This window comes from Liolophura sinensis, chromosome 10, assembly GCF_032854445.1.
Source record: "Liolophura sinensis isolate JHLJ2023 chromosome 10, CUHK_Ljap_v2, whole genome shotgun sequence".
In the NCBI taxonomy this organism is placed as follows: domain Eukaryota; kingdom Metazoa; phylum Mollusca; class Polyplacophora; order Chitonida; family Chitonidae; genus Liolophura; species Liolophura sinensis.
Window position 1 is genome coordinate 33,702,709 of NC_088304.1, and position 23,807 is coordinate 33,726,515.

The following is a 23,807-nucleotide window of genomic DNA, read 5'->3' on the forward strand; positions in this document are numbered from 1 at the left end:
TCAAGCTGACAGGTAAATGAGAGTCCATGGTCACAGAAACCATCTCAAGCTGATCGGTAAATGAGAGTCCATGGACACAGAAACCATCTCAAGCTGACCGGTAAATGAGAGTCCGTGGACACAGAAACCATCTCCAGCTGATCGGTAAATGAGAGTCCGTGGACACAGAAACCATCTCCAGCTGATCGGTAAATGAGAGTCCCTGGACACAGAAACCATCTCAAGCTGACCGGTAAATGAGAGTCCATGGTCACAGAAACCATCTCAAGCTGACCGGTAAATGAGAGTCCATGGACACAGAAACCATCTCAAGCTGACCGGTAAATGAGAGTCCGTGGACACAGAAACCATCTCAAGCTGACAGGTAAATGAGAGTCCATGGTCACAGAAACCATCTCAAGCTGACCGGATACTAGACTCCTCCAACTCACTGTTCTGAGCCGTTGTTGCCAAATTGAGCAGAACGGTCAAAGAGCATTACATAGAGCTGAACCATGGATGTACTGCCATGATTTGACTAGGGTCGGTCCCTGGGATCACGAAGCGATCCTAGCCTCAAGTCAAAAGTTTAATCACACTTGTTTTGTCACGAGACAGAAAGGCGAAGGAGGAAAGCATATGAACTCATCTCATGTTTTGCCAGTTACGTCGCCAATTGTGTAATTGCTGTAAAGTGTCATACTCCAGAAATTTTTCACTTCACGACGGCGGCAAGGTTTACCGGTGCAGGAAACGTGAGTGCCCTGGTTAAACCACTGACAATTGTTAAGTTTCTGACAAACTTTCCACGTATGACGTATCGACACGAACGTGGTAACCCGAAAGACAGATTGTGCAAATGGGCACCGGAGCTCTGTCGCAAAATCAGTCACCAAGGGCCAACAAATAGCGAGAGCGGAGGAATCTCGAATTCCGTGTACAAGACCGGCATTGAACCTCCACTCTGTGTGACCTACCCACATTTAATTCGTATCACCACTATGCATCCTGGTGCCATCTTGGTCATGCTGCTGACAAAATTATAGTTCTGTCTCTCTGCAGAGCAATGGGAACACCAGACAACACCCACAGTGTTTGCATTTTTACATCTGCTTAACAATTTTTCGGTCAGGTGACAAAGTGTAATTAGGTGTGTGCATACACACTGTGTCTTCTTGTACCAGGGTGAGTAAATGCCGCCAAAGTGCTGTCACCGAAGCTGTTAGGAAGTACTTGTACAAAGACTGCCACAACTGAAACCAAAAGGAACCCAACAAAGCCAATTCTGACGTCCGTAAAAAATTTTAAATCTCATCACAATACTTAGTCTTTTGGAACTGGAAGTTGAAATTTTGAAAATTTGTCTTTAGATAGGAATTACGAGGTGGTTAAAATCTTTTTGATTCAAATTTTTGCTTCAGTCAGAAATGGCTTCAGGGAATGTGTCTCTGGGGCTTCACACATAAAAGCATGAAGGACATTCTTACAACATTTGACAGTTGGTATTTTGGCTACAAAGCAACAAAAACGCCCGTTCTAAAGACCTTTTGGGAAATTTATTGTGTAAGCAGGACACTAATAGTGAAACATCCCCATATTTGGACAAAGCGATTCCTGGTTTAGATAATGCCGATCTGAAAGTAAAAGAAAAAAATTATGTATTTTTCAACATAACTGTACAAAACTGGTCACAACACCAGGTGACCAAATCAACACCACATTACAGATTGGAAATACTGTGAGCAGTATAGAGAATTTATTTATTAATTTGATTGGTGTTTTATGCCACTCTCAAGAATATTTCACTTATACAATGGCAAGCGCATTGTGGTGAGAGGAAACCGAGCAGAGCCCGGAAGAAACAATAAATCATCCACAGGGTGCTGACAGACCTTCCCACGTATGGCCGGAGAGGAAGCCAGCATGAGCTGGACTTGAACTCAAAGTGACGGTACAGTACACAGAATACTGAGACAGAAGAGCCTACAATAACCCATCTATCATTAAGCTTTCTTTATATTTTGTTACATTTATTTATGCTTATGGTTTGAAAATTCATGACAATATCATCAGTTATTTTCCCCTTGACATAACGGTCTAATGCAAAATTTCACCCATATCATGGTGAATCAAAGTGAAGACTCCTTTCACAGCTTTGTACTAGGTTCATTCAACAGAATTACTGACTCCAGCGGAATTAAAGAGATTTATCATAAACAAAGTAGGTGCATAAAGAAACAAATTTAAGAACCCATGATTAAGTAAACTGAATCATGGGACATACCTTGTTTGCTGTGTCCAGCGCATCATAGTTGGGACCCAGCCTCACATAAGCCTTCTTCTCACCGTCAGGTCTAAATGACAGAGATAAAAGACTCAATTCACTAACTGATCAAATGCAATAAACATTAATGAAGTCAGTAAATGACCTCAAACCTCAAACCAAAAAGGAACATTCTTAAAGACAAACAAATGTCATAAAACATTACTTTAGCTGTTTAACTTATAATACAACAAAATACACAAAACTTACATGCTCAAAAGCATGTCAATCAATTCAAGTTATATTTTAGCCATGTAAAATGTATTGGTGAGTGCTGGCTTGCTAATCACCTTGGCCTCTACATGTAAACACAACTTAATGCCCTGCCTTACAAAAAACTACAGTCCATTCTAAAATTCATTTTCTTTCCTTTATTTCATATCTTCAAAGCTATGTTATTTATTTTCATACCTGTATCATGAACAACTTTCAGAAGCACTGTCACTGACATCTGGCAGTACATACCTGATCAGAGTGTTGACTTTGGCCACATCAATATCGTACAGTTTTTTGACAGCGTATTTGATCTGTGGTTTGTTGGCTCTCTTGTCAACAATAAATACCAAAGTGTTGTTGTCCTCAATTTTTTTCATGGCTGATTCAGTGGTCAAAGGGAATTTCACAATCCTGTACTGGTCAAGCCTGTAACATGAATTATGAAACTAGTACACATCCACCTCCTAAATAATTAAGAAAAGTCTGGCAACCCAATAAAAGAACAAAACAAAACACAAAACATCTACTGATAATATTCCCCTGGCACACTGATTCCAAACTACAGTTTATCAATATGAATGATATTTACACGGGTGATACAATAAGATTTATTTACTTATTTGACTGGTGTATTACGCTCTACTCAAAAATATTTCCCTTATACGACAGTGGCCAGCATTAAGGTGGAAGGAAACCGGGCAGTGTCTGGAGGGGAAGGGGGGGGGGGGGGGGGGCGGGGGGGGGTAACCCATGACCATCGGCAGGTTGCTGCCATACCGTCCCACATACGGCCAGTGAGGAAGCCAGCATGAGCTGGGCTTGAACTCTGGTAACCACACTGGTGGAAGGCTATTGGGTCATTGCTCCAAGCTGGCGTACTAACCCATTCGGCCTTGGTGGCCCCTCAATAGAGCAAGAAATATATCTTGTGAATGTATCTTCACCAAATGATAATCTAGAGAAAAACCCAACTGCTGAGCTGAACATACCTTGGTCTCCTTGGGATACTTTTGCGTGGGTATTTTGGAGAACGAGGGAGTCGCAGCGTCTTGGGCCGCCTAAACTTCTCAGTCGTTTCTGACTTTCCTCTGCCGCTTTTGATGCACTCCCTTTAAAACAGCCTTCTTGGCGGACAATGCTTTTTCCTTTGTCTTGCCAGCGGCCCCTGTTTTGGGCGGCTCAGCCGTCTTCTTGGCGGTCTCTGCAAAAAAATACATATATGGAAATAAATTGTTTGGATTCAGAATCTTTAAATTTAAATGTGTGTGTTTCTATGATTGGACTTTTCTTAAACCAAAATGTTTGACGTAAATGACAGCAGTCATGCTTATCTGTTGAGTAAATTAACAGAAGTCCATAAAAATGATCAGGCTGCGCATGGCTCTTGATAAAGCTCCTAACAGAAGAATGCACAAACTAATTTTGAAAAGAGAGAAGTAAATGTGTTTACTTTTCATGACCAATAAGGGTGGGAGTAAATCTGAATTGATAAACACTGGCATTATCAGAAAGGACAGAATTCTCATTACTTCAGGTGTTAAGGTCAAACTTTGCCCAACATGGCACCTTGCAGGAGACCCAATCTTAGTTTTCAGTTCAAAGCAGCTGTAAACCACGGGTTCGTAGAACACAAACTACAAAAAAAACTTCATGTACACGGTATGCTATCCTGTAGTGAAAAATTTAATACATTTCAATAAAACGCAATCTCAAAAAGACATGTATTCTTCTATTACTGTTGGGTCAAGATTGGCTGTGAGGGCCATTCACGGCAGGTCACATCACCCCTTATCCTTTGTCCCTTTAAAACAGCCGGGGTGATACACAACACACACTGTTAAAAATATTTCAAACTCAATATTAAGGAGCTCTCGAAAAAAATCAAAGTGATCATGGAAAACAATGCTTGTGGCAGGGTAGGCAAAATTTTGACATGTGTGACACTGTGAAACTTCTATAGTTTAATTAAATTAAATGTTAAGGTCTGTTTTCAACAATTCTGAAATACCTGCCTCAATCGTTTAAATCGTTGAATCAAAAAAAGCAGTATGTCCATTCCACAAGGCATGTTGCCCACTGAAGTGGGCCAGTAAATCCACTCTAAAGCAGCAGAACACACCAATTTCTGTTGAGGATGAGAAAATGAAGCCTTCTTTCAGAGGCATTTAGGGAAATGATGCTTTCAATCACTCACGTTTAAATCCATTTCAGACTAGTTATATGCAGGAACATCTGATAACGTGCTGACTTTTCTCTCTCCAGAATCACGTTTTGCATGCGATACACATCAGGTGCATCCAAATCCTGATAGTATCTAAGGCCATGGGCAGAAAACACGAGTTATGAAGCAGAGGCGCACACAACAGCTGCTGACCTTGACTGGAATCTTTAGAAGTAATTCTTCTCGCTCGACTGACTGGGCAATTTGTTCTTTCTATTCCACATCCATGATGACGGATGAAATCATCGCTGAAGCTGTCATTTAAGACTGGTTGCATGGTTTTGTCTTGTACGTTGACTTCCGTATCTTTTGGCACGTGGTGCATAGATTTTAGTACAAGAAAGGAATGGACCGATAGCGGTTTTAATTCAACAATTAAACACTGAGGCAGCTATAGATTATAAATTGTTGAAAATAGACCTCAATGTCTAATTTATCTGAACTAGAGCTTCCACAGCTATACACATGGAAAAAGATGTGACCTATCTACAGAATGTCACCGTACAGGGTTGTATTTCACGACAGTGTATTTCATCAGGTAAGTGCATCTGGTTTATAAATGGAGTCCGCTCTGACTTTGGTTTGAGACCATCCTTGGCCATACAAAATTTAACCCAACCACGCTGTACGACAGTGGTCAGCATTGCGACAGGACACCGGGCAGAGTAAGGGGGTAGTTGCGGAATGTAACTTTTTGTATCGACCAACACGATGTTGGGAGAGTTAGGGGAAATAACTCCTTCTAATGTGTTGGATCGATGTTTCGCTACCATTTCCACACGATGTCAACCGAGTGGTTCCCATAATAAAATTCACAAAATAAATACAATTTCTGACACTACACCCAATATGGCCACCATCTTGTTCTGACAGTTACACATACAAGTCACGTTTTTTTCTGTGAGCGCAGAAAAACTAAGATGTAAAGGGAGATACTACCTATGGCAATCATGAAGGTCACACTAGGGAAGTCTAGTTGTCCACATGGCTGGTTCATACAACCTCCGAACATGCTAGTGGATTATGGGAACCACTTGGCTGACATCGATTTACGCTAGGGAAGATGAGGTAAATGTGGCATACCTTCGATCTGACACATTAGAAGTTATTTCCCGAAACTCTCCCAACACTTCTTGTTGGTTGATACAGACAGTTATACTCCGTAACTAAGTAAAAGGGGAAATCCACCACCAGAAACCATAATGTCTGCATAATATTTATTAATTTCATTCAGCTAAGGTTGTTTATTCGTACTGCTATGCCAGTGAGGACCCAGACTCTCTTCAAAACAAAACCAACAAAAAAAACAAAAACATAATAAATAAGGCAAAAAAATAATAAATAAATAAATAAATAAATAAATAAAATGAAAGAAATAAACGGAATAGAATAAAATTAAAATCAAATATTTTCCATAAAGGTGCAATAGGCCTAAGTGATAATCTGTCATTCTTAGTTTATTAATGTGTAAGCTTTCAAAAGAAATCTATTTGTTGGCGAGTTCACTCTACAACTCAGACGGGAAAATTTGGCGCAGGTATACAGCTGATGCACATGACAAATTGAAAACGCCATGGGACAATGTACGAATTTCCACGTTCATGCACAGCGTGGTCCGTTGTTGTTGTAACTTCGCAACGTGCTCGTGGGGAGAAACACTGAAAATATGTCATGGGGACTTTGTACAGCATATATTTTAACAATGTGTAATAATTAGATGTTCGTCTTGCTATTAACACAGTTGTACATGCGATCTGATCAGGTGTGTTTGTAGGAAAGAAGGCAAATTTTAAGACCACGTACTCTTCGCCTTTGCCACCATGTTGAATCGAGAAAGAGGAATTGTTAGCCTAGAGTACCAGCCCTCGTGCGCAGAACTAGCGTGATAGGTGGGACAGGCACTGGTCAAATTGGTCTTGCCGTGCATTTGTTGAAAATATCCACATGTCTGTTGATTGGACCAACAACCGATAAATGCGACTGGATTGAGAACATACATTAACATGATCACATGCCGAACGCGATATGGAACATTCACATACTAACTGGAATTGCAGAACGATAGACAATCCCGTCTTTTAGAAAGTGAACAGCGTTTCACGAAAATCCAAAATGATATTACATGCTCTTTTTAAGAATCGTGTCATGCCTGTTCATCGTCGACTACGTTCTCAGATGTTCAGTATTAATTGAACATTCTTCACTGAAAGAACTGACCTCGGTCTGAACTGGGACAAATATTAGTCCCAGGTAGGAAACATGACAGCATCCAGTTATACTTCACATCTCCCAAGAGTCTCACCTTAAACTACAGTTAGGGAGAACGCACTTTACTGATAATACTTGATCAATAATGATTAATGGTAATTTATAATAATTGATAACTTATGTTAAAGACAAATCTATACAATATTGACAACTTACAATGATGTAGGAAAGTTTATTTTCGAAAACAGCGAGCCTGTAGAGAGAGAGAGAGAGAGAGAGAGAGGCCTCCTTCAGTTTATTGCATGGTTTAATCATGGAGCTACGTGTATAAAGAGACCGGTCTCATATGTTAGCTTTATTGTTAAATTTATAAACACAGTAGGAAAAAAGAACTTGAAACTCTTCTTTCTGAAGATATCATATTATCGGAGATTAATTCCAGCCAAAAGCAGAACACCTGGGAATGGGAGAGTAAATAAACAAAATACAGCTATAGCTTTGTATTATAACCCCCACCTCCCTTTCTCCGCTTTTCCTCTGTCACAAACCACGTGGGATGGAGCAAAGGAAGTACTTACACGTGTAGTCGGAAGCCTTACTTATACGGTTTACAGTGAGAAACATATGGTTTCCGAAAGCACAAGGACAAAACCCTAACGTTTACGAGTCAACGCGTACATTTCCTCTTGTTTGTCAAATTCCTTCACAGGCCTAACGTCGAAGATATATCATCACAGAATTTCAAAAGATTCCTCATACAATGCTGTGCGTCTAAGCACCGTCTTAGGTAAGCATGCGATGGTACATCTAAACTAAGATTTTTTCGAGGTAAATGTTCCAATCATAAATCAAATCTTACCACTGCAGGTATCGATTTCTGCACCCTCTATGATTCTTGTCAGGCGTTTACGGATTGAATGGGAGCGGCTATATCTTTAGCAGTTAGATCAGTTTCGATATTTATTTGATGGATTATATATGCGCGACATATTTGGTGTAAATAAACGTTAACGTTTTTCTCGCCTGATCAATGATCTTAATAAGTTTCTCATTTGCTGATTGCATTCGCTTATTGCAGATAGACAGGTGATAATTAACATGCGTGTGATCGAGTAATACGAAGCCTACTTTTGGTGGAGTCGTGTGTTGCTAGTCCCAAGATGTCTGCAGGAAGAACAGTAATAACACCCACTGTGCCCAAAGACAGAGTCATCAGTAAATTTCCACAGGTTTGTCTGTAGTTATACTTGTTTATATCATCAACATTGCCAAAATTACATGCTGAGTAAAATAATGTGGAATACCCCAGGCAAAAACTCAACAACTGATGTTCTGTGTTCAATGAGGTCATAGACTTGAATTCAGCTTTTGGTACTTCAGATGCGACTTTAAGTCAGAATGGTTGAATGTAATTCTGAAAACTATAAGCTGGGAAGAATGAAACAGATCTCAGATCTAGGTTGTCAGGTACCGGTTGAAGGAAAGTGGTGTACTCTGGTTTCCTCCACCTGTAAACTAGGTCATAGCTGTTTATGATGAACATTCTTAAGTGTGATGTTGCATAACTAAATAAGTAGAAATATTTTATTTTGAATGACATATTTAAAGTAAACATGCTTCAACATGCATATTGTCTGATTTTCTGATCTATTTGCTGGCCTTGAAAAATTGCCTGATATGGGAAAGTTGTAAAGGAGATTTTCAGTGGCTACTTGCTTTTGGGTGTTGACATTTCTTAAGCATATATGTATTACCGTAAATATATTCTATGGCTTACACAGACTTGGGATGAAATCAGTTAAATTTATTGTACAGCGAAATTGTAAAACTTTTTTTCCTCTTTATATACAATGTATCAGACCCCTTTATTATAACACCATTAATTAAAGACTGAAGTGATTAACATTTTTAGCTAATTTTCTGTTCCAGGCATTCCATGCTGATGCCTCGCCATACCAAAAATTAAACTTCCACCCCAAAGTGAAATCAGCCTGTTCTGAGCATAGAACTGGAACCGTTGGGTAATTACTAGCTGTGGTGATTAATAGTGACATGCTCATTTTGATTAGATAATTGTTTCTGGTAACCGTTCATCGCTCTTTTATCTGGTGCTGCTTCACTTAGACGCCTTACCGAAGGCAAGTAAGCCACCCTGCCAGAGCCATCATACTGATACGAGTAAACCAGTTGTTGCACTATTCCCTTCATGTTTCAACCCTAGTCATTCATGAAACAGTTGAAATAAATACTGATACTGTAAGTTTATAGATCAATTAAAAATAGTGTTTTAGACATGATAAGTGAAAACTTAAAGAGTGTGGTGTTTAAAACAGATGAAATAAATACTGATACTGTACAGAACTTAGTTGTAGAACATTTTATCTCCACTGCATTTGCTGCCAGTACAGGTGATTATATAATACATACATGTTATAATTAATTATATATGGTCAGCATGGTCAGGGCATATAATGGGTATCGTTTTTAGTCCCATAATTTGGGCTGAAATCAAGATATCGCTGAAATAAATCTAATATGAGGCTTAAATATGAGACATAATAACAAAGATAATTGATTAAGGAATAAACAATATTAAATCACACATTTTCAATATATAATTAGTTAAAACAGACACATTTTTTAATATCATTTTAATTTTGGCCTAATTTAAGCACCTATTATGGGTATGAAAAATTGCCTGTATAAGACAGATGATATTTGTAATTTATTGAAGGATCAGTTAATAGTACCAGTAGTCGTGAGTGTTGAGAAAAATGAGTTTAAGTTCGTCTTAACATTCACTGTAAAATGTACCATGTTTTCATGTTTCCCAGCCTGAAGATCTGTAAAGCAGTTCTAGTTGGTGATGTAGCTGTGGGGAAAACCTCGTTTGTCAACAGGTTAGTATTGCAGTTAAAAACTAAGTTAAGTTTGGAAAGTTATTATGTAAATGGGAATGCTTGTAATTGTGTGAATCTCTGCATCAGTTATCAATTTTTCAAAAGACACTGTAATCAAATGTGCAATTTTTATATCCAGTGTTAATACAAGAAGTCTGATTTGAAGAGATCTTTGTGATAGTTCAGAATTGAGTTTTTGGGGATCTGAGTTGCACACAAGTACTTACATGCTGATAAACTAAAATACATCGAGAAACTGGAGATTCTAAGCCAAAAAACCTGAACAATTTTGGTAAATGAGTATTATTGTATCTGTATAGGCGTACTACTTTGGCACTCTTCATTTCAGGAACCAGAATGACCACACTAACTTGTATATCACTGGTATTCAATATTTTTTGTGGCGGTGTTTAATCCTGTTGTATTTCACCGTGTGATTCAGTGGAAGTTGAATGCTTGAAGTGTGCTGTAAGTGTGCTACTGGTGAACTAGTGGCATGCCTCTGAGAATCATTTATGACCTGGTTGGTTCTGTGTTTGTGTGAAGTTATTTTATCAATACTACTTCATCTTGTTTGGCCTTTTCTTTTTGACATGTAGTGAGTGACTGTACATACGCATATTTTTCTTGACCACTTTGTTGGCCTGATGCTTAGACACAAAGCCGAGAGACTCAGGATCAAACCCGGGTCGGGTCATAAAAGATTTTAAAAATGGTAACTGCTACATCTCAGCACTGAGAGGTTAGAACATGGAAAAAGGACTGGTTCACCTGGTGTCAGTATAATGTGACTGGGTGTAGCTGTCATGTCTGGTGTCTTTGGCATGATACTTCAGTGGCGGAAACACTTTGGCGGTATGGACTCACCCTACCACAAGAAGACACGGTATATGTACACATACCTAATGACTTCATCGTCATATGACCCAAAAAGTGTTGAGTATGACATAAAACCACCAAGCATTCATTCATCTGTTCATAATTTTATGGAGAGTGCGCCACACTCTTGTGCTTTGTCCGCAGGTTTTGTCATGACATATTTGACCGTGACTACAAGGCCACTATAGGGGTTGACTTTGAGGTGGAGAAATTCAGTATTCTGGGTATTCCCTTTACTCTACAAATGTAAGTGTCTTTTGTATGTTTTTGAGCTCATCTGTTAAATGATTTGTGGCTAGAATATCGCACTATTCATTTTATTAGTGGTTTCATCTTTGTTTTGCATTATTTGCTTCACCAATAAAATTGTCTGCCATCATACAAGGGAAATGTTCCTGAGTATGGCATCGCTCAGATTATGATTGAATAAAAAACAAAAAAGATAACCCCATACATTTGGATGTTCATTGTAATCTTACCCTTTGGTTGCTCTCAGATATTGACACTGATACATGTAATTTCACAGTATTAAGGCATGCCATAAAAGTTTAAATTTCTTCTTGTAGATATTATCGTTTTGCCATCTGCTGTATAAGTACTGAAATGTCAACATTTAAACCACGTGTCAGCCGAAATATTATGTCAGTAAAAACTCGTTTGACATGGCTTTTTATTTTGTTTTGCAGCTGGGACACAGCGGGACAAGAAAGATTTAAGTGCATTGCTGCATCATACTACAGAGGAGCAAATGGTAAGATGTGGTCAGAGGCACATTTACAGTTGGTACTGTTATGGAGCTGAGCAAATGTTAAGTCTCTTTCAAAAAGTCTTTATTAGAGCATGTACTACCTGATTCTTCTAAATCTTGGAACACCTGCCCTGTTCATTTTAGCTAATGTATACATGTAATTCTAGCAAGAATGTTGGGTGTCTCTTTTCTCACATGGTTAGACCATCTAATGAACAACATACTCATATCTTTACTTTTCCAAAAGGCTGGTGAAGAAATGTAGTTTTCTACTTTCAACACTTCTAATATCTGTTCTAAAGTTTAGAAGAATTAGGGTATGTATGTCAACAATGCAGATGCCAAAGAAAAAACTTGTATCTAGCCAATATGGCTTCATTTGTGTGTAGACAGTTGTGTGTTCACTGATGTCCGAGATGTACAGGTTTGTATATGTTTTGTTGAGCATTTTAGCAGTTTGAGCAGTTTTGACAGAAACTCAAACGTCACAAATAAATGTGTATAGGATTTCAAGAATCATGTGCTTTGGAATGTTAGTAGCATTGACTGCTGTATATATTTTCGTGTATATTTATGTTGGCCAGTGTTACGTGTGTTTTCAGTTGTGATGGTCGTATTTGACCTGACAGATGAAGTCTCCCTGGCTAATGCCTCTCGGTGGATGGAGAGTGCTACGGAGAATGCCACCAACCCTGTGCGATTCCTTGTCGGCACCAAGAGAGACCTGCTGGTGAGAAATAAAAGGAGAAGTGTGTGTTTATAGGAGAGATTATTTAGATGCACGTGAGAATAAATAAAAGTGAGAATATATTTACCAGATCGTGCAGCTGTAAATGCTGTAGAATGTAACATGGCACAACTTACCTTGCACATTACAAAATGCTTCATCTTTTTCAAATTTTAAAAGACAAGCCAAAAAATGTTTGGCACAGAAAGAAGAAAGCAGATACTTACGCATGTATTTGTGTTTATGTATTTGTTTGTTTTTTGGAGTTTTGTTTTACACATTGTACTTTATATTTTATTTATGTATTTATTTATTTGATTTGTGTTTTACGCTGTACTCAAGAATATTTCAGTTATACGACGGCGGCCAGCATTATGGTGGAAGGAAACTGGACAGAGCCTGGGAGAAACCCTCAACCATCCACAGGTTGCTGGCAGACCTTCCCACATACGGCCGGAGAGGAAGCCAGCTGTACTTTATATTTTACACTTTGACTGTAAATGTTATACCAACAGGGTGAAAGTTTTTTTTGAATGCGAGAGTGAGAGGGCCTGAGACGAAGATCAACTACTGTTGTTGAACGAGTGCATGTAATCATCTGTAGAGAAAGTTTGTCAATATTTAGTTTTATAATGAATTAGAGCCTCGGTAAATTGAGAGTTCACTCTGTACTAAGGCACTGTGAGCTTGCCACAGTATGGGAAAAATCCTAAAAAGACCAACTGAAGATAGAATTATCTAAACTTCATTGAGTAGACGATTATGAATTCTGGATGCACTGAATATGTTCTTATGTTGGCAGTCAGAAGCTGCCTACACCGAGGTGGAGTCACATGCTGTTAAAGTGGCAAATGAACTGGAGGCAGAGTTTTGGGGTGTTTCTTCTAAGACAGGTAAGTTAGAGGAAGATACTTGTCATGAGCAATGGTGATTACTCTGAGTTAGCGGAATGTACTTGTCATGAGCAATGATGATTACTCTAAGTTAGAGGAAGGTACTTGTCATGAGCAATGTTGATTACTCTAAGTTAGAGGAATGTGCTTGTCATGAGTGATGTTAATTACTCTAAGTGAGAGGAACGTACTTGTCATGAGCAATGTTGATTATTCTAAGTTAGAGGAAAGTACTTGTCATGAGCAGTGGTGATTACTCTAAGTTAGAGGAACGTACTTGTCATGAGCCATGTTTATTACTCTAAGTTAGAGGAACGTACTTGTCATGAGCATTGATGATTACTCTAAGTTAGAGGAAGATACTTGTCATGAGCGATGTTAATTACTCTAAGTTAGAGGAAGATACTTGTCATGAGCAATGTTTATTACTCTAAGTTAGAGGAAGGTACTTGTCATGAGCGATGTTGATTACTCTAAGTTAGAGGAAGATACTTGTCATGAGCAATTATGATTACTCTAAGTTAGAGGAAGATACTTGTCATGAGCAATGTTGATTACTCTAAGTTAGAGGAACGTACTTGTCATGAGCGATGTTGATTACTCTAAGTGAGAGGAAGATACTGGTCATGAGGAATTATGATTACTCTAAATTAGAGGAATGTACTTCTCATGAGCAATGTTGATTACTCAAAGTTAGAGGAACGTACTTGTCATGAGCAATGGTGATTACTCTAAGTTAGAGGAACGTACTTGTCATTAGCAATGATGATTACTCTGAGTTAGAGGAACGTACTTGTCATGAGCAATGGTGATTACTCTAAGTTAGAGAAACGTACTTGTCATGAGCAATGTTTATTACTCTAAGTTAGAGGAACGTACTTGTCATGAGCGATGTTGATTACTCAAAGTGAGAGGAATGTGCTTGTCATGGGCAATGTTGATTACTCTAAGTTAGAGGAACGTACTTGTCATGAGCGATGTTAATTACTCAAAGTGAGAGGAATGTGCTTGTCATGAGTGATGTTAATTACTCAAAGTGAGAGGAATGTGCTTGTCATGAGCGATGTTGATTACTCTAAGTTAGAGGAACGTACTTGTCATGAGCAATGTTTATTACTCTAAGTTAGAGGAACGTACTTGTCATGAGCGATGTTGATTACTCTAAGTTAGAGGAATGTGCTTGTCATGAGCGATGTTGATTACTCTAAGTTAGAGGAACGTACTTGTCATGAGCGATGATGATTATTCTTAGTGAGAGGAAGATACTGGTCATGAGCAATTATGATTACTCTAAATTAGAGGAACGTACTTGTCATGAGCGATGTTAATTGTTCTAAGTTAGAGGAACCTACTTGTCATGAGCGATGTTGATTACTCTAAGTTAGAGGAACGTACTTGTCATGAGCGATGTTAATTACTCTAAGTTAGAGAAACGTACTTGTCATGAGCGATGTTAATTACTCTAAGTTAGAGAAATGTACTTGTCATGAGCAATGTTGATTACTCTAAGTTAGAGGAAGGTACTTGTCATGAGCGATGTTGATTATTCTAAGTTAGAGGAACGTACTTGTCATGAGCGATGTTAATTACTGTAAGTTAGAGGAAGATACTTGTCATGAGCAGTGGTAATTACTCTAAGTTAGAGGAAGATACTTGTCATGGGCGATGTTGATTACTCTAAGCTAGAGGAATGTACTTGTCATGAGCGATGTTAAGTACTGTAAGTTAGAGGAAGGTACTTGTCATGAGCAATGTTGATTATTCTAAGTTAGAGGAACGTACTTGTCATGAGCGATGTTAATTACTCTAAGTTAGAGGAAGATACTTGTCATGAGCAATGTTAATTACTCTAAGTTAGAGGAAGATACTTGTCATGAGGAATTATGATTACTCTAAGTTAGGGGAAGGTACTTGTCATGGGCAATGTTGATTACTCTAAGTTAGAGGAACGTACTTGTCATGAGCAATTATGATTACTCTAAGTTAGAGGAAGGTACTGGTCATGGGCAATGTTGATTATTCTAAGTTAGAGGAACGTACTTGTCACGAGCGATGTTGATTATTCTAAGTTAGAGGAACGTACTTGTCATGAGCAATGGTGATTACTCAAAGTTAGAGGAACGTACTTGTCATGAGCAATTATGATTACTCTAAGTTAGAGGAACGTACTTGTCATGAGCAATGTTGATTACTCTAAGTTAGAGGAACGTACTTGTCATGAGCGATGTTGATTACTCAAAGTTAGAGGAAGGTACTTGTCATGAGCAATTATGATTACTCTAAGTTAGAGGAAGGTACTTGTCATGAGCAATGTTGATTACTCTAAGTTAGAGAAACGTACTTGTCATGAGCGATGTTAATTACTCTAAGTTAGAGAAATGTACTTGTCATGAGCAATGTTGATTACTCTAAGTTAGAGGAAGGTACTTGTCATGAGCGATGTTAATTACTCTAAGTTAGAGAAACGTACTTGTCATGAGCGATGTTAATTACTCTAAGTTAGAGAAATGTACTTGTCATGAGCGATGATGATTACTCTAAGTTAGAGGAACGTACTTGTCATGAGCAATGGTGATTACTCTAAGTTAGAGGAAGATACTTGTCATGAGCGATGTTGATTACTCATGTCATGTTATGTCATGGACATAATATGATGAACATTAGCTGATAAGTTCACCAATCTTCAACATGAGTAAAAGATGAAGTTACCATAAGGTGATGAATTTATTGATCATCGACGTGAACAAAAGCTGAAGTCATGATTATAAGGTGATGAGTTCATTGATCATCGACGTGAACAAAAACTGAAGAGTCATGATTATAAGGTGATGAGTTCATTGATCATCGACGTGAACAAAAGCTGAAGTCTTGATTATAAGGTGATGAGTTCATTGATCATCGACGTGAACAAAAACTGAAGAGTCATGATTATAAGGTGATGAGTTCATTGATCATCGACGTGAACAAAAACTGAAGAGTCATGATTATAAGGTGATGAATTTATTGATCATCGACGTGAACAAAAGCTGAAGTCATGATTATAAGGTGATGAGTTCATTGATCATCGACGTGAACAAAAGCTGAAGTCATGATTATAAGGTGATGAGTTCATTGATCATCGACGTGAACAAAAGCTGAAGTCATGATTATAAGGTGATGAGTTCATTGATCATCGACGTGAACAAAAACTGAAGAGTCATGATTATAAGGTGATGAGTTCATTGATCATCGACGTGAACAAAAACTGAAGAGTCATGATTATAAGGTGATGAATTTATTGATCATCGACGTGAACAAAAGCTGAAGTCATGATTATAAGGTGATGAGTTCATTGATCATCGACGTGAACAAAAGCTGAAGTCATGATTATAAGGTGATGAGTTCATTGATCATCAACGTGAACAAAAACTGAAGAGTCATGATTATAAGGTGATGAGTTCATTGATCATCGACATGAACAAAAACTGAAGAGTCATGATTATAAGGTGATGAGTTCATTGATCATCGACGTGAACAAAAGCTGAAGTCATGATTATAAGGTGATGAGTTCATTGATCATTGACCTGAGCAAAATGTGAAGAGTCATGACTGTAGGGTGTTGAGTTCACTGATCATTGACTTGAACAAACCGTGAAGAGTGATGAATGTAAGGGGATGAGTTCAACTTAAACAAGTGAAGGGTCATGAACCTAAGGTGAGGTGTTCACGACTTTGTGACAGTAACAGAACTGTAAGGTGATGAGTTCACTGATCATCGACGTGAACAAAAGCTGAAGAGTCATGATTATAAGGTTATGAGTTCATTGATCATCGACGTGAACAAAAGCTGAAGTCATGATAATAAGGTCATGAGTTCACTGATCATTGACCTGAGCAAAATGTGAAGTGATGAATGTAAGGGGATGAGTTCAACTTAAACAAATGAAGGGTCATGAACCTAAGGTGAGGTGTTCACGACTTTGTGACGGTAACAGAACTGTAAGGTGATGAGTTCACTGATCATCGACGTGAACAAAAGCTGAAGAGTCATGATTATAAGGTTATGAGTTCATTGATCATCGACGTGAACAAAAGCTGAAGTCATGATTATAAGGTGATGAGTTCATTGATCATTGACCTGAACAAAATGTGAAGAGTCATGACTGTAGGGTGATGAGTTCACTGATCATTGACTTGAACAAACGGTGAAGAGTGATGAATGTAAGGGGATGAGTTCAACTTAAACAAGTGAAGGGTCATGAACCTAAGGTGAGGTGTTCACGACTTTGTGACGGGAACAAAACTGTAAGGTGATGACTTCACTAGTGTTCAACTTGAACAAAAGGGGAAAGCTTGTGAAGAGACATGTCACATCCCATGGCCTTGTAGGAGTTTATTGGTAGAAATTGATTAGAATTAGCAAGCAGGTCAGAAAGAAATATCTGTGGTGGCTTTTTGTCTGTTTTCATCCCACTTCCTATATAACTGAAATTATATTATCTGTTGTCTTTCCTTTTAAACAGAGTGTGGTGTTGACATAAATAAGACCATTTATTTCATGTGAAGGTAGAATGAGGACATACTTTGATTATCCATTCATTGTTTATAGTGTTCAATTTTAAGGTTATTGAAAATATATCCAGTCTATAAATACTTTATCTTGATCTGTTTATGTGCTCATGAATTTTAATGCAGCTCTATAGGAAGCCTTGCTCTCAGTTGAAAATTTTCTTACGTGTGAATGACAGCTGTACCCTCTCATGTTTACAGGTGATAATGTTGTCAATTTCTTCTTCCGTGCGGCGGCCTTGACCTTTGATGCTGCAGTTTTACGTGAAGTAGAATCGGGGCCCTCTCATCCCAGACAGATAGGAAATGACCTTGTCAGTAAGTCACACCAAATGGGAGCGTTTTATTTATAACTTATTTATGCAGTACCTGTTAGGGATTTTGGTATTGCCTAATTTACATGCGAAATGTGTAATGCTTTAATACTGGTTTACAGACAGAAAACTTCTTAGGTCCTCAGCAATGAAGGTAGCAAGTGAGAAATCAATCAAATAAACAGTTGTGAAGAAGATTGAAGGATATACTGACAGATATTTTCCTTTATAGCAGCACAATTACCTAGGAGGCTTTCACCAATGCTGTAGCTGTGAGCTCAAGTCCAGCTCATGCTGGCTTTCTCTCCGGTTGTATGTGGGAAGGTCCTTCAGCAACCTGCGGATGGTCATGGGATTCCCCAGTTTCCTCCCACCATGACACCAGTCGTATAAGTGAAATATTCTTGAGTATGGCGTCAAACACCAACCAAATGAATAAATTAATCAGAATGATGTGATAGATATCAGGATTTCTGTCATAGATAACGTTAAGACAATGTGACTGCAACAGGGAAACACTGCTGTTAGTAATGATGTAACAGCCAAAATAATGTTAGAATTGAGTTTAAACCCAAAGTATGTGAAAACGTCCTTTTCCTGTTGATTGTGCTCAGCGTGCTGATTACATATGTGTGTGTACAGCTATTTTGTCGTAGTTTGTCTTGTTGTTGCAAAACTTATGAAGGATGCTGATTTTTTTTTTTTATTACTTATGGGGGTAAACGTCGTGACTTCCAACAAGTCAAGTATATTTTGTTTATTTTCTTGTCTCGATATGTGGAATAATTTACCTGTGTTGAGTATAACATGTCTGAACTCTTAAGCGCTGTGTAAGGGCATCACGACTCCCCTGTCTCCCCTGACGTGCTTTGAGAGAGTTATTACCCTTGGTAACATGACTCTTTTATTTGTGATATGTTACAGGGATAAAACAGGCCTGTTTTGTTCTTTTCAGAGGTGCAGAAGCAAGAATCTCAGGATCTGTATGACAGGGGTTCAAAGAAGAGTTTGAAGTGTTGTAATTAAGGCATCAGTGGTTACCATAGAAACGGTGTGAGAAGATGATTCCGTAGTTCCCATTTCTCATTATTCACTCCTCTGTTTGATCCAGCTGGGTCCATTGTCCAATTTTTAACTGAGTGAAATCTTTAAAACATTTATTATCTTCACAAAAATCAATGTCTTTAAATGGAAAAGCGTGCAGTATACAGTTTTCTACCTGTATAAGAAAACAAATGGTCAACATGAAACTTTGAAAACTTCTGTTTAAATGAGAGTCCTCAGAATTAGATATAGCAGAGAATAGCATCTTAGACTGTCTGCTGGTGGGCGTTTTCTACAAACCTGTTTGGCTCTTGACATCGTACTTGGCAGGTTTAGTACTGTTAGCAGAATTAATAATTCTTGTGATAATAAACACATGTACCGGTACATATTTTTGAGGAAATAGGAAAAAGTCATGTGGTAGTCCGTGCCCAGCACCGTTTGCATCAGAAAGCCCACCTTAAAACTCACTTATATGATTGTAGTTAACTCAGTTGAAGAAGTGTCCGAAGAAAATGTGACAATGTTATATGTCAGCTGATTCAGTGATATATGTATGTCTCATGACCATTACTACATTTTCAGCCCTCTTCCACTATAAAGGGGTACATAATCAACGCTGAGTGGCTGACAGTGGACTAAGGTTAGGCATAGCCTGGACTTGCCCATCTCTCACTTTAGTCAATTAGAATCGATTCTTTATGCCTTCAGTATAATGTGACGTGATATGTTGCCCAGCAGCTGAGTTTGTCTTCAGTTAGTTTCTGATATTTTAAACTGAATGATGTTGACATATCAGTCTATTGTTTCGTGTATGTCAGTTCATGTACACGCTGTCTGCTGTCTTATATGATATGTGTATACTTACAGTTGTAATGGAATATTTGAAACTTTCTTTTAACACGATGTGATATTACATAGTATGTTTTAAAGCAGAATGAGGTAAGTCATTACATACCTTGTGATGGTATGCCCAGTATACATTTGCATAATCAGATGCTACAGTACTATTATACTTTACATGTAGTTCAAATGTGGAAGAAAAAGGTTTTGTTTAGCATGTTTAAATTTGTATATCTGGGGGGAAATGTGTTCATTCAGGCATTGTAAAATATCTATATTTACAAGGGCCTGCGGCAGTGGAATTACTGGCTTGCCGACCTACATTGTGTTCAGTTCTTGTAGCTGTTACCTGAAGGCCTGAAAATAGTGATCAGTATTCTCTTACTGTGTGTGGAACTCATTATTGCACTAGCATGTCAGTATACATAAATATTGTGTTATGTGTTTAAATGACTGAGAATTTCAAACTGCCACTTAAGTACACACGTGACCAAGAATAGTGAATACTGATACAAATGGGTTAGTGATACGTCCAAAACTAGTTACATGTTCTCAGTCCTTTTGTGATGTTATTGTGAATGGAATGAAGGGTAATGTCAGTTGTGAGACTAGACATTGGCCATGTGGTATCCAGCCTGCATGAACGCTGCTGAGTGGACGTCTACATCATATATTCCAGTGCTTTCTCATATTTGTGCATACACTAAGCTTTGTGATACTCTAATTCCTCAACCTTTTCACATATGTATAAGCAAAGGTCAGTGCAATTTATGCACATTTATAATCGAGACAAAACTACATTGGTTGGATTGGCCAATATCAGAGTTAGCAAAAAGGATAATTTTATCAATCTGCACAGAATAATGCCTTCAAAATATGCTTAAATAAACACCTTGCAAACATGCGAAAAGCTTGAAGAATTACAGGAAGGTTGAATAAAGACAATGAGGAAATCGTTTAATGCTGAGGGTGGCATTTTTTTTTGAAAATGCAGATTTAAAGTAATCTATTGAAGTAAAAATACAGAAGGTTCAGTTTGAATAGCTTATAAAACAAAACTTCATGCGGAGTCTGTGGTATAAAGTTTAGCATAGGCGTAGAGAGTTTGAGGAGTATAATTGGCATTTTGTGTCACTATGTCATGGAGTTACATGCTAAGGTTGGCATTCTTCTGGTATTATAGGCCAGGGTAAAGAAGTGAATCTGTGTTTTCCTGAAACTTAATATTACATAATACATATATGTATATAGCATTAAAACTGTACACTTTGCCTTTTGAAATTTAGGGTATAGTGCCTCAGTGCACTATAGTAAAGTAAGTGCGCATGAAGTCAAACATGTCTCCCAGAAGGTGCTGCTTATTTTTTCTTTTTAAATTCGGTAATTTCTGCCATTATCTGTCTATACGAAGAAGAAATGCCATAAGAGAAAAATATGTGATGTGCCACAAACTACCGTCCTCGAGGACGTCTCAGTTTTATGTGTTTTATCGTCAGTAGTGTTTACAATATTATAACTTTCTTGTGGGAATTTTTCTGTCTTACACAAAGATTTACGAGTATATTTACCATCTGAGCATTACATGTATATACATTCACGAGGTTGTGTTGAGCTGTGTAGAACTCTGTCCTGATCTACTCACATTCTCCTATACTCCACTAGGTGGCAAAAACCTTACAGGAGAAAGCGGACATACTAAATACACTGCATGTGATGTGTTAAATTTCTTATCCTCCATAATTACCTTTCCTGTGATGTTTCCAGACTTATTTTGAATCTATTTTTGTTCTCTCTCTTTTTTTAATGTTATATCCTTTAAAATCTCATTTTCATTTATTAACTAGGTTACGTCCATCAATGAATTTTTTTTACGATGGTCTTAATGTTCTGTCCAGGCATTATTTGTAATGCAGTGCACACTCCATCTTTATTATCCTTGAGGATTACCTTTCCTGTGATGCTACCAGCCTTATTTTGAATCTCCAGTTCAATATTTTATTTTTGAACACCAAGGTGATAAGTTTTTGATTGAGCATTTTCATTGTGAAGTGCACTGATTATGTTTACAGATTACTTTAGTGTCACCTGGCACCTGGGTTTTATTTTGTATAAAATGTACTGATAAAAATGGCACTAAAGTATTTTTACAGGGATTTTTATTCATTTCCGGATGTTATTTCCTTTAAAATTTTATTTAAAAAAATGAAAGAATTTTCTGCCGACCCAATCGATATTCAGTGATAGGTTTCAGGTTTCTCCCACCAAAGAATAGGTTTCAGGTTTCTCCCACCAAAGAATAGGTTTCAGGTTTCTCCCAGCAAAGAATTTTTCACGGAAGGCCTTAATATTCTGTCTTAGCATTATATATAGACCAAACTCCTTACGGCGCATGCTATGCTCCCTAACATTAGCTGTACATCAGTGCCACCCCTTGCATATTTTGTACAGAAATCTTGAACAACACTGAGGTCACTGTGTTCATGGTGATGAGACAGGAAGTGATGTCAGAAAACAGAAAAATTCCTGTCTCAGCCTGTATTTCTAATAATACTTCATACACGTGTGTTCTGTGTAACTAAAATATCCATGACATGATTCCAACCAATACCTGAAACAATTTAATTGGCGTATGTTAATAAAGTAGTTTTGTGCGACGACACCAGTGCTGAGGTTAAGCCCAAAAGCCTACGTGCGTCGCTCAGGCCCCAGAGGTCAAGCTTGTCTAGTGGTGGCAGTGATGTAAAGCAATCGGAGAGAAATGAACATACACTGTAAGGAGTATGTTTATAGACTTGTCACATAACATATCGATTTGAAGCTACAGACAAAACAATAAGTTTGTTCTCATAAGTTTGATGGGCAAAATATAAAGGCCACGTTCCCAATTAGTGAAAAGGTTTATAAGACTACATAGTTTTACAAAAAAATTTACACTCAAATTGTGAGAAGTTTGTGCTGGCATGTCTCTACTTGGGGCATTGTATCTCTCCTCGGGCATTTTGTTTCTGCCAGGAGCACTTTGTCTCAGCTTAAAGCATTTTGTCTAAGCCGAGGGCATTTTGAATCTGCATGGAGCATTTTGTCTCTACCTGGAGCATTTTGTCTAAGCCGAGGGCATTTTAAATTTGCATGGAGCATTTTGTCTCCGCCTGGGGCATTTTTTCTCTGCCTGGAGCATTTTGTCCCTGGTTGGGGCATTCTGTCTGCCGGGGGAATTTTATCTCTGCCGGGGACATTTTATCTCTGCCGGGGGCATTTTATCTCTGCCTGGGGCATGCTGTTTCTGCCGGGGGCATTTTGTCTCTGCATGGAGCATTTTGTCTAAGCCGGGGGCATTTTATTTCTGCATGGAGCATTTTATCTCTACCTGGGGCATTTTTTCTCTGCATGGGAGCATTTTGTCTCTACCTGGGGCATTTTGTCTCTACCTGGAGCATTTTATCCCTGCTGGGGCATTATGACAGAACAACATTATCAATATGATTGCATGAATACAATCCCGCTGAAGGGAGCCTTGCGATATGGACTGAGTGAAAAGCTACATGTATGTTATACCACAAGTGTACTTGTTTTCAAAAGAAATGTTTTGTACGACTTACATATGGTCCCTTTGATCTTTCACATTGGGAAACGGCTGTATCTAACTTACATAACTGTTCATATCAAAATATAATAAACTAGCATAATCAGCCATGTTGTGTTTATCCCCCTTGAAGCTTTCATACTACATGTACATGTACCAGTACTATAATTTGACATGTAATTTTAATTTTGGTAAGGAAAGATCCAGTTCAGAATTATCATTTTGCTGCCAGAAAGGGTTGATCTTCGGCTTGGCTCGAGTTTGGACATTGATTAAAGGAGGATAACAGTCATAAGCCTTTCCCTTATTTCTAACGTATACAGGATCTCTGTTTGACGTAACTATTGTAATTCTTCTAATTTTGGGGACATCTTTGTAGCC

At 38.1% G+C, this 23,807-nt stretch overlaps 2 protein-coding genes across 2 annotated transcripts; one reads left to right on the top strand and one right to left on the bottom strand.

Annotated features, from left to right (window-relative positions):
- Nucleotides 1-1,513: 1,513 nt before the first annotated feature.
- Nucleotides 1,514-5,751, bottom strand: LOC135477137 (large ribosomal subunit protein uL23-like). The gene is given in 6 exon segments (XM_064757291.1): nucleotides 1,514-1,613; nucleotides 2,264-2,333; nucleotides 2,768-2,944; nucleotides 3,508-3,593; nucleotides 3,595-3,719; nucleotides 5,679-5,751. Coding segments are annotated over 6 exon segments (546 nt in total). The 3' UTR covers nucleotides 1,514-1,598.
- Nucleotides 5,752-8,044: 2,293 nt separating this feature from the next.
- On the top strand, nucleotides 8,045-22,881 carry LOC135476155 (ras-related protein Rab-34-like). Its single transcript, XM_064756079.1, has 9 exons — nucleotides 8,045-8,176; nucleotides 8,877-8,968; nucleotides 9,782-9,847; nucleotides 10,871-10,972; nucleotides 11,413-11,477; nucleotides 12,077-12,204; nucleotides 13,004-13,094; nucleotides 17,844-17,960; nucleotides 18,912-22,881. The coding sequence occupies exons 1-9, from the start codon at nucleotides 8,108-8,110 to the stop codon at nucleotides 18,980-18,982; spliced, it is 801 nt and encodes a 266-aa protein (XP_064612149.1). The 5' UTR covers nucleotides 8,045-8,107; the 3' UTR covers nucleotides 18,983-22,881.
- Nucleotides 22,882-23,807: the final 926 nt, after the last annotated feature.

Excerpts from the sequence above, each read along its gene's own strand:
- LOC135476155 (XM_064756079.1), top strand. The coding sequence starts at position 8,108 with ATGTCTGCAGGAAGAACAGTAATAACACCCACTGTGCCCAAAGACAGA. Across the intron at positions 8,969-9,781 it reads CATAGAACTGGAACCGTTGG|CCTGAAGATCTGTAAAGCAG; the intron begins GTAATTACTAGC and ends CATGTTTCCCAG. Across the intron at positions 17,961-18,911 it reads GATAGGAAATGACCTTGTCA|AGGTGCAGAAGCAAGAATCT; the intron begins GTAAGTCACACC and ends TGTTCTTTTCAG.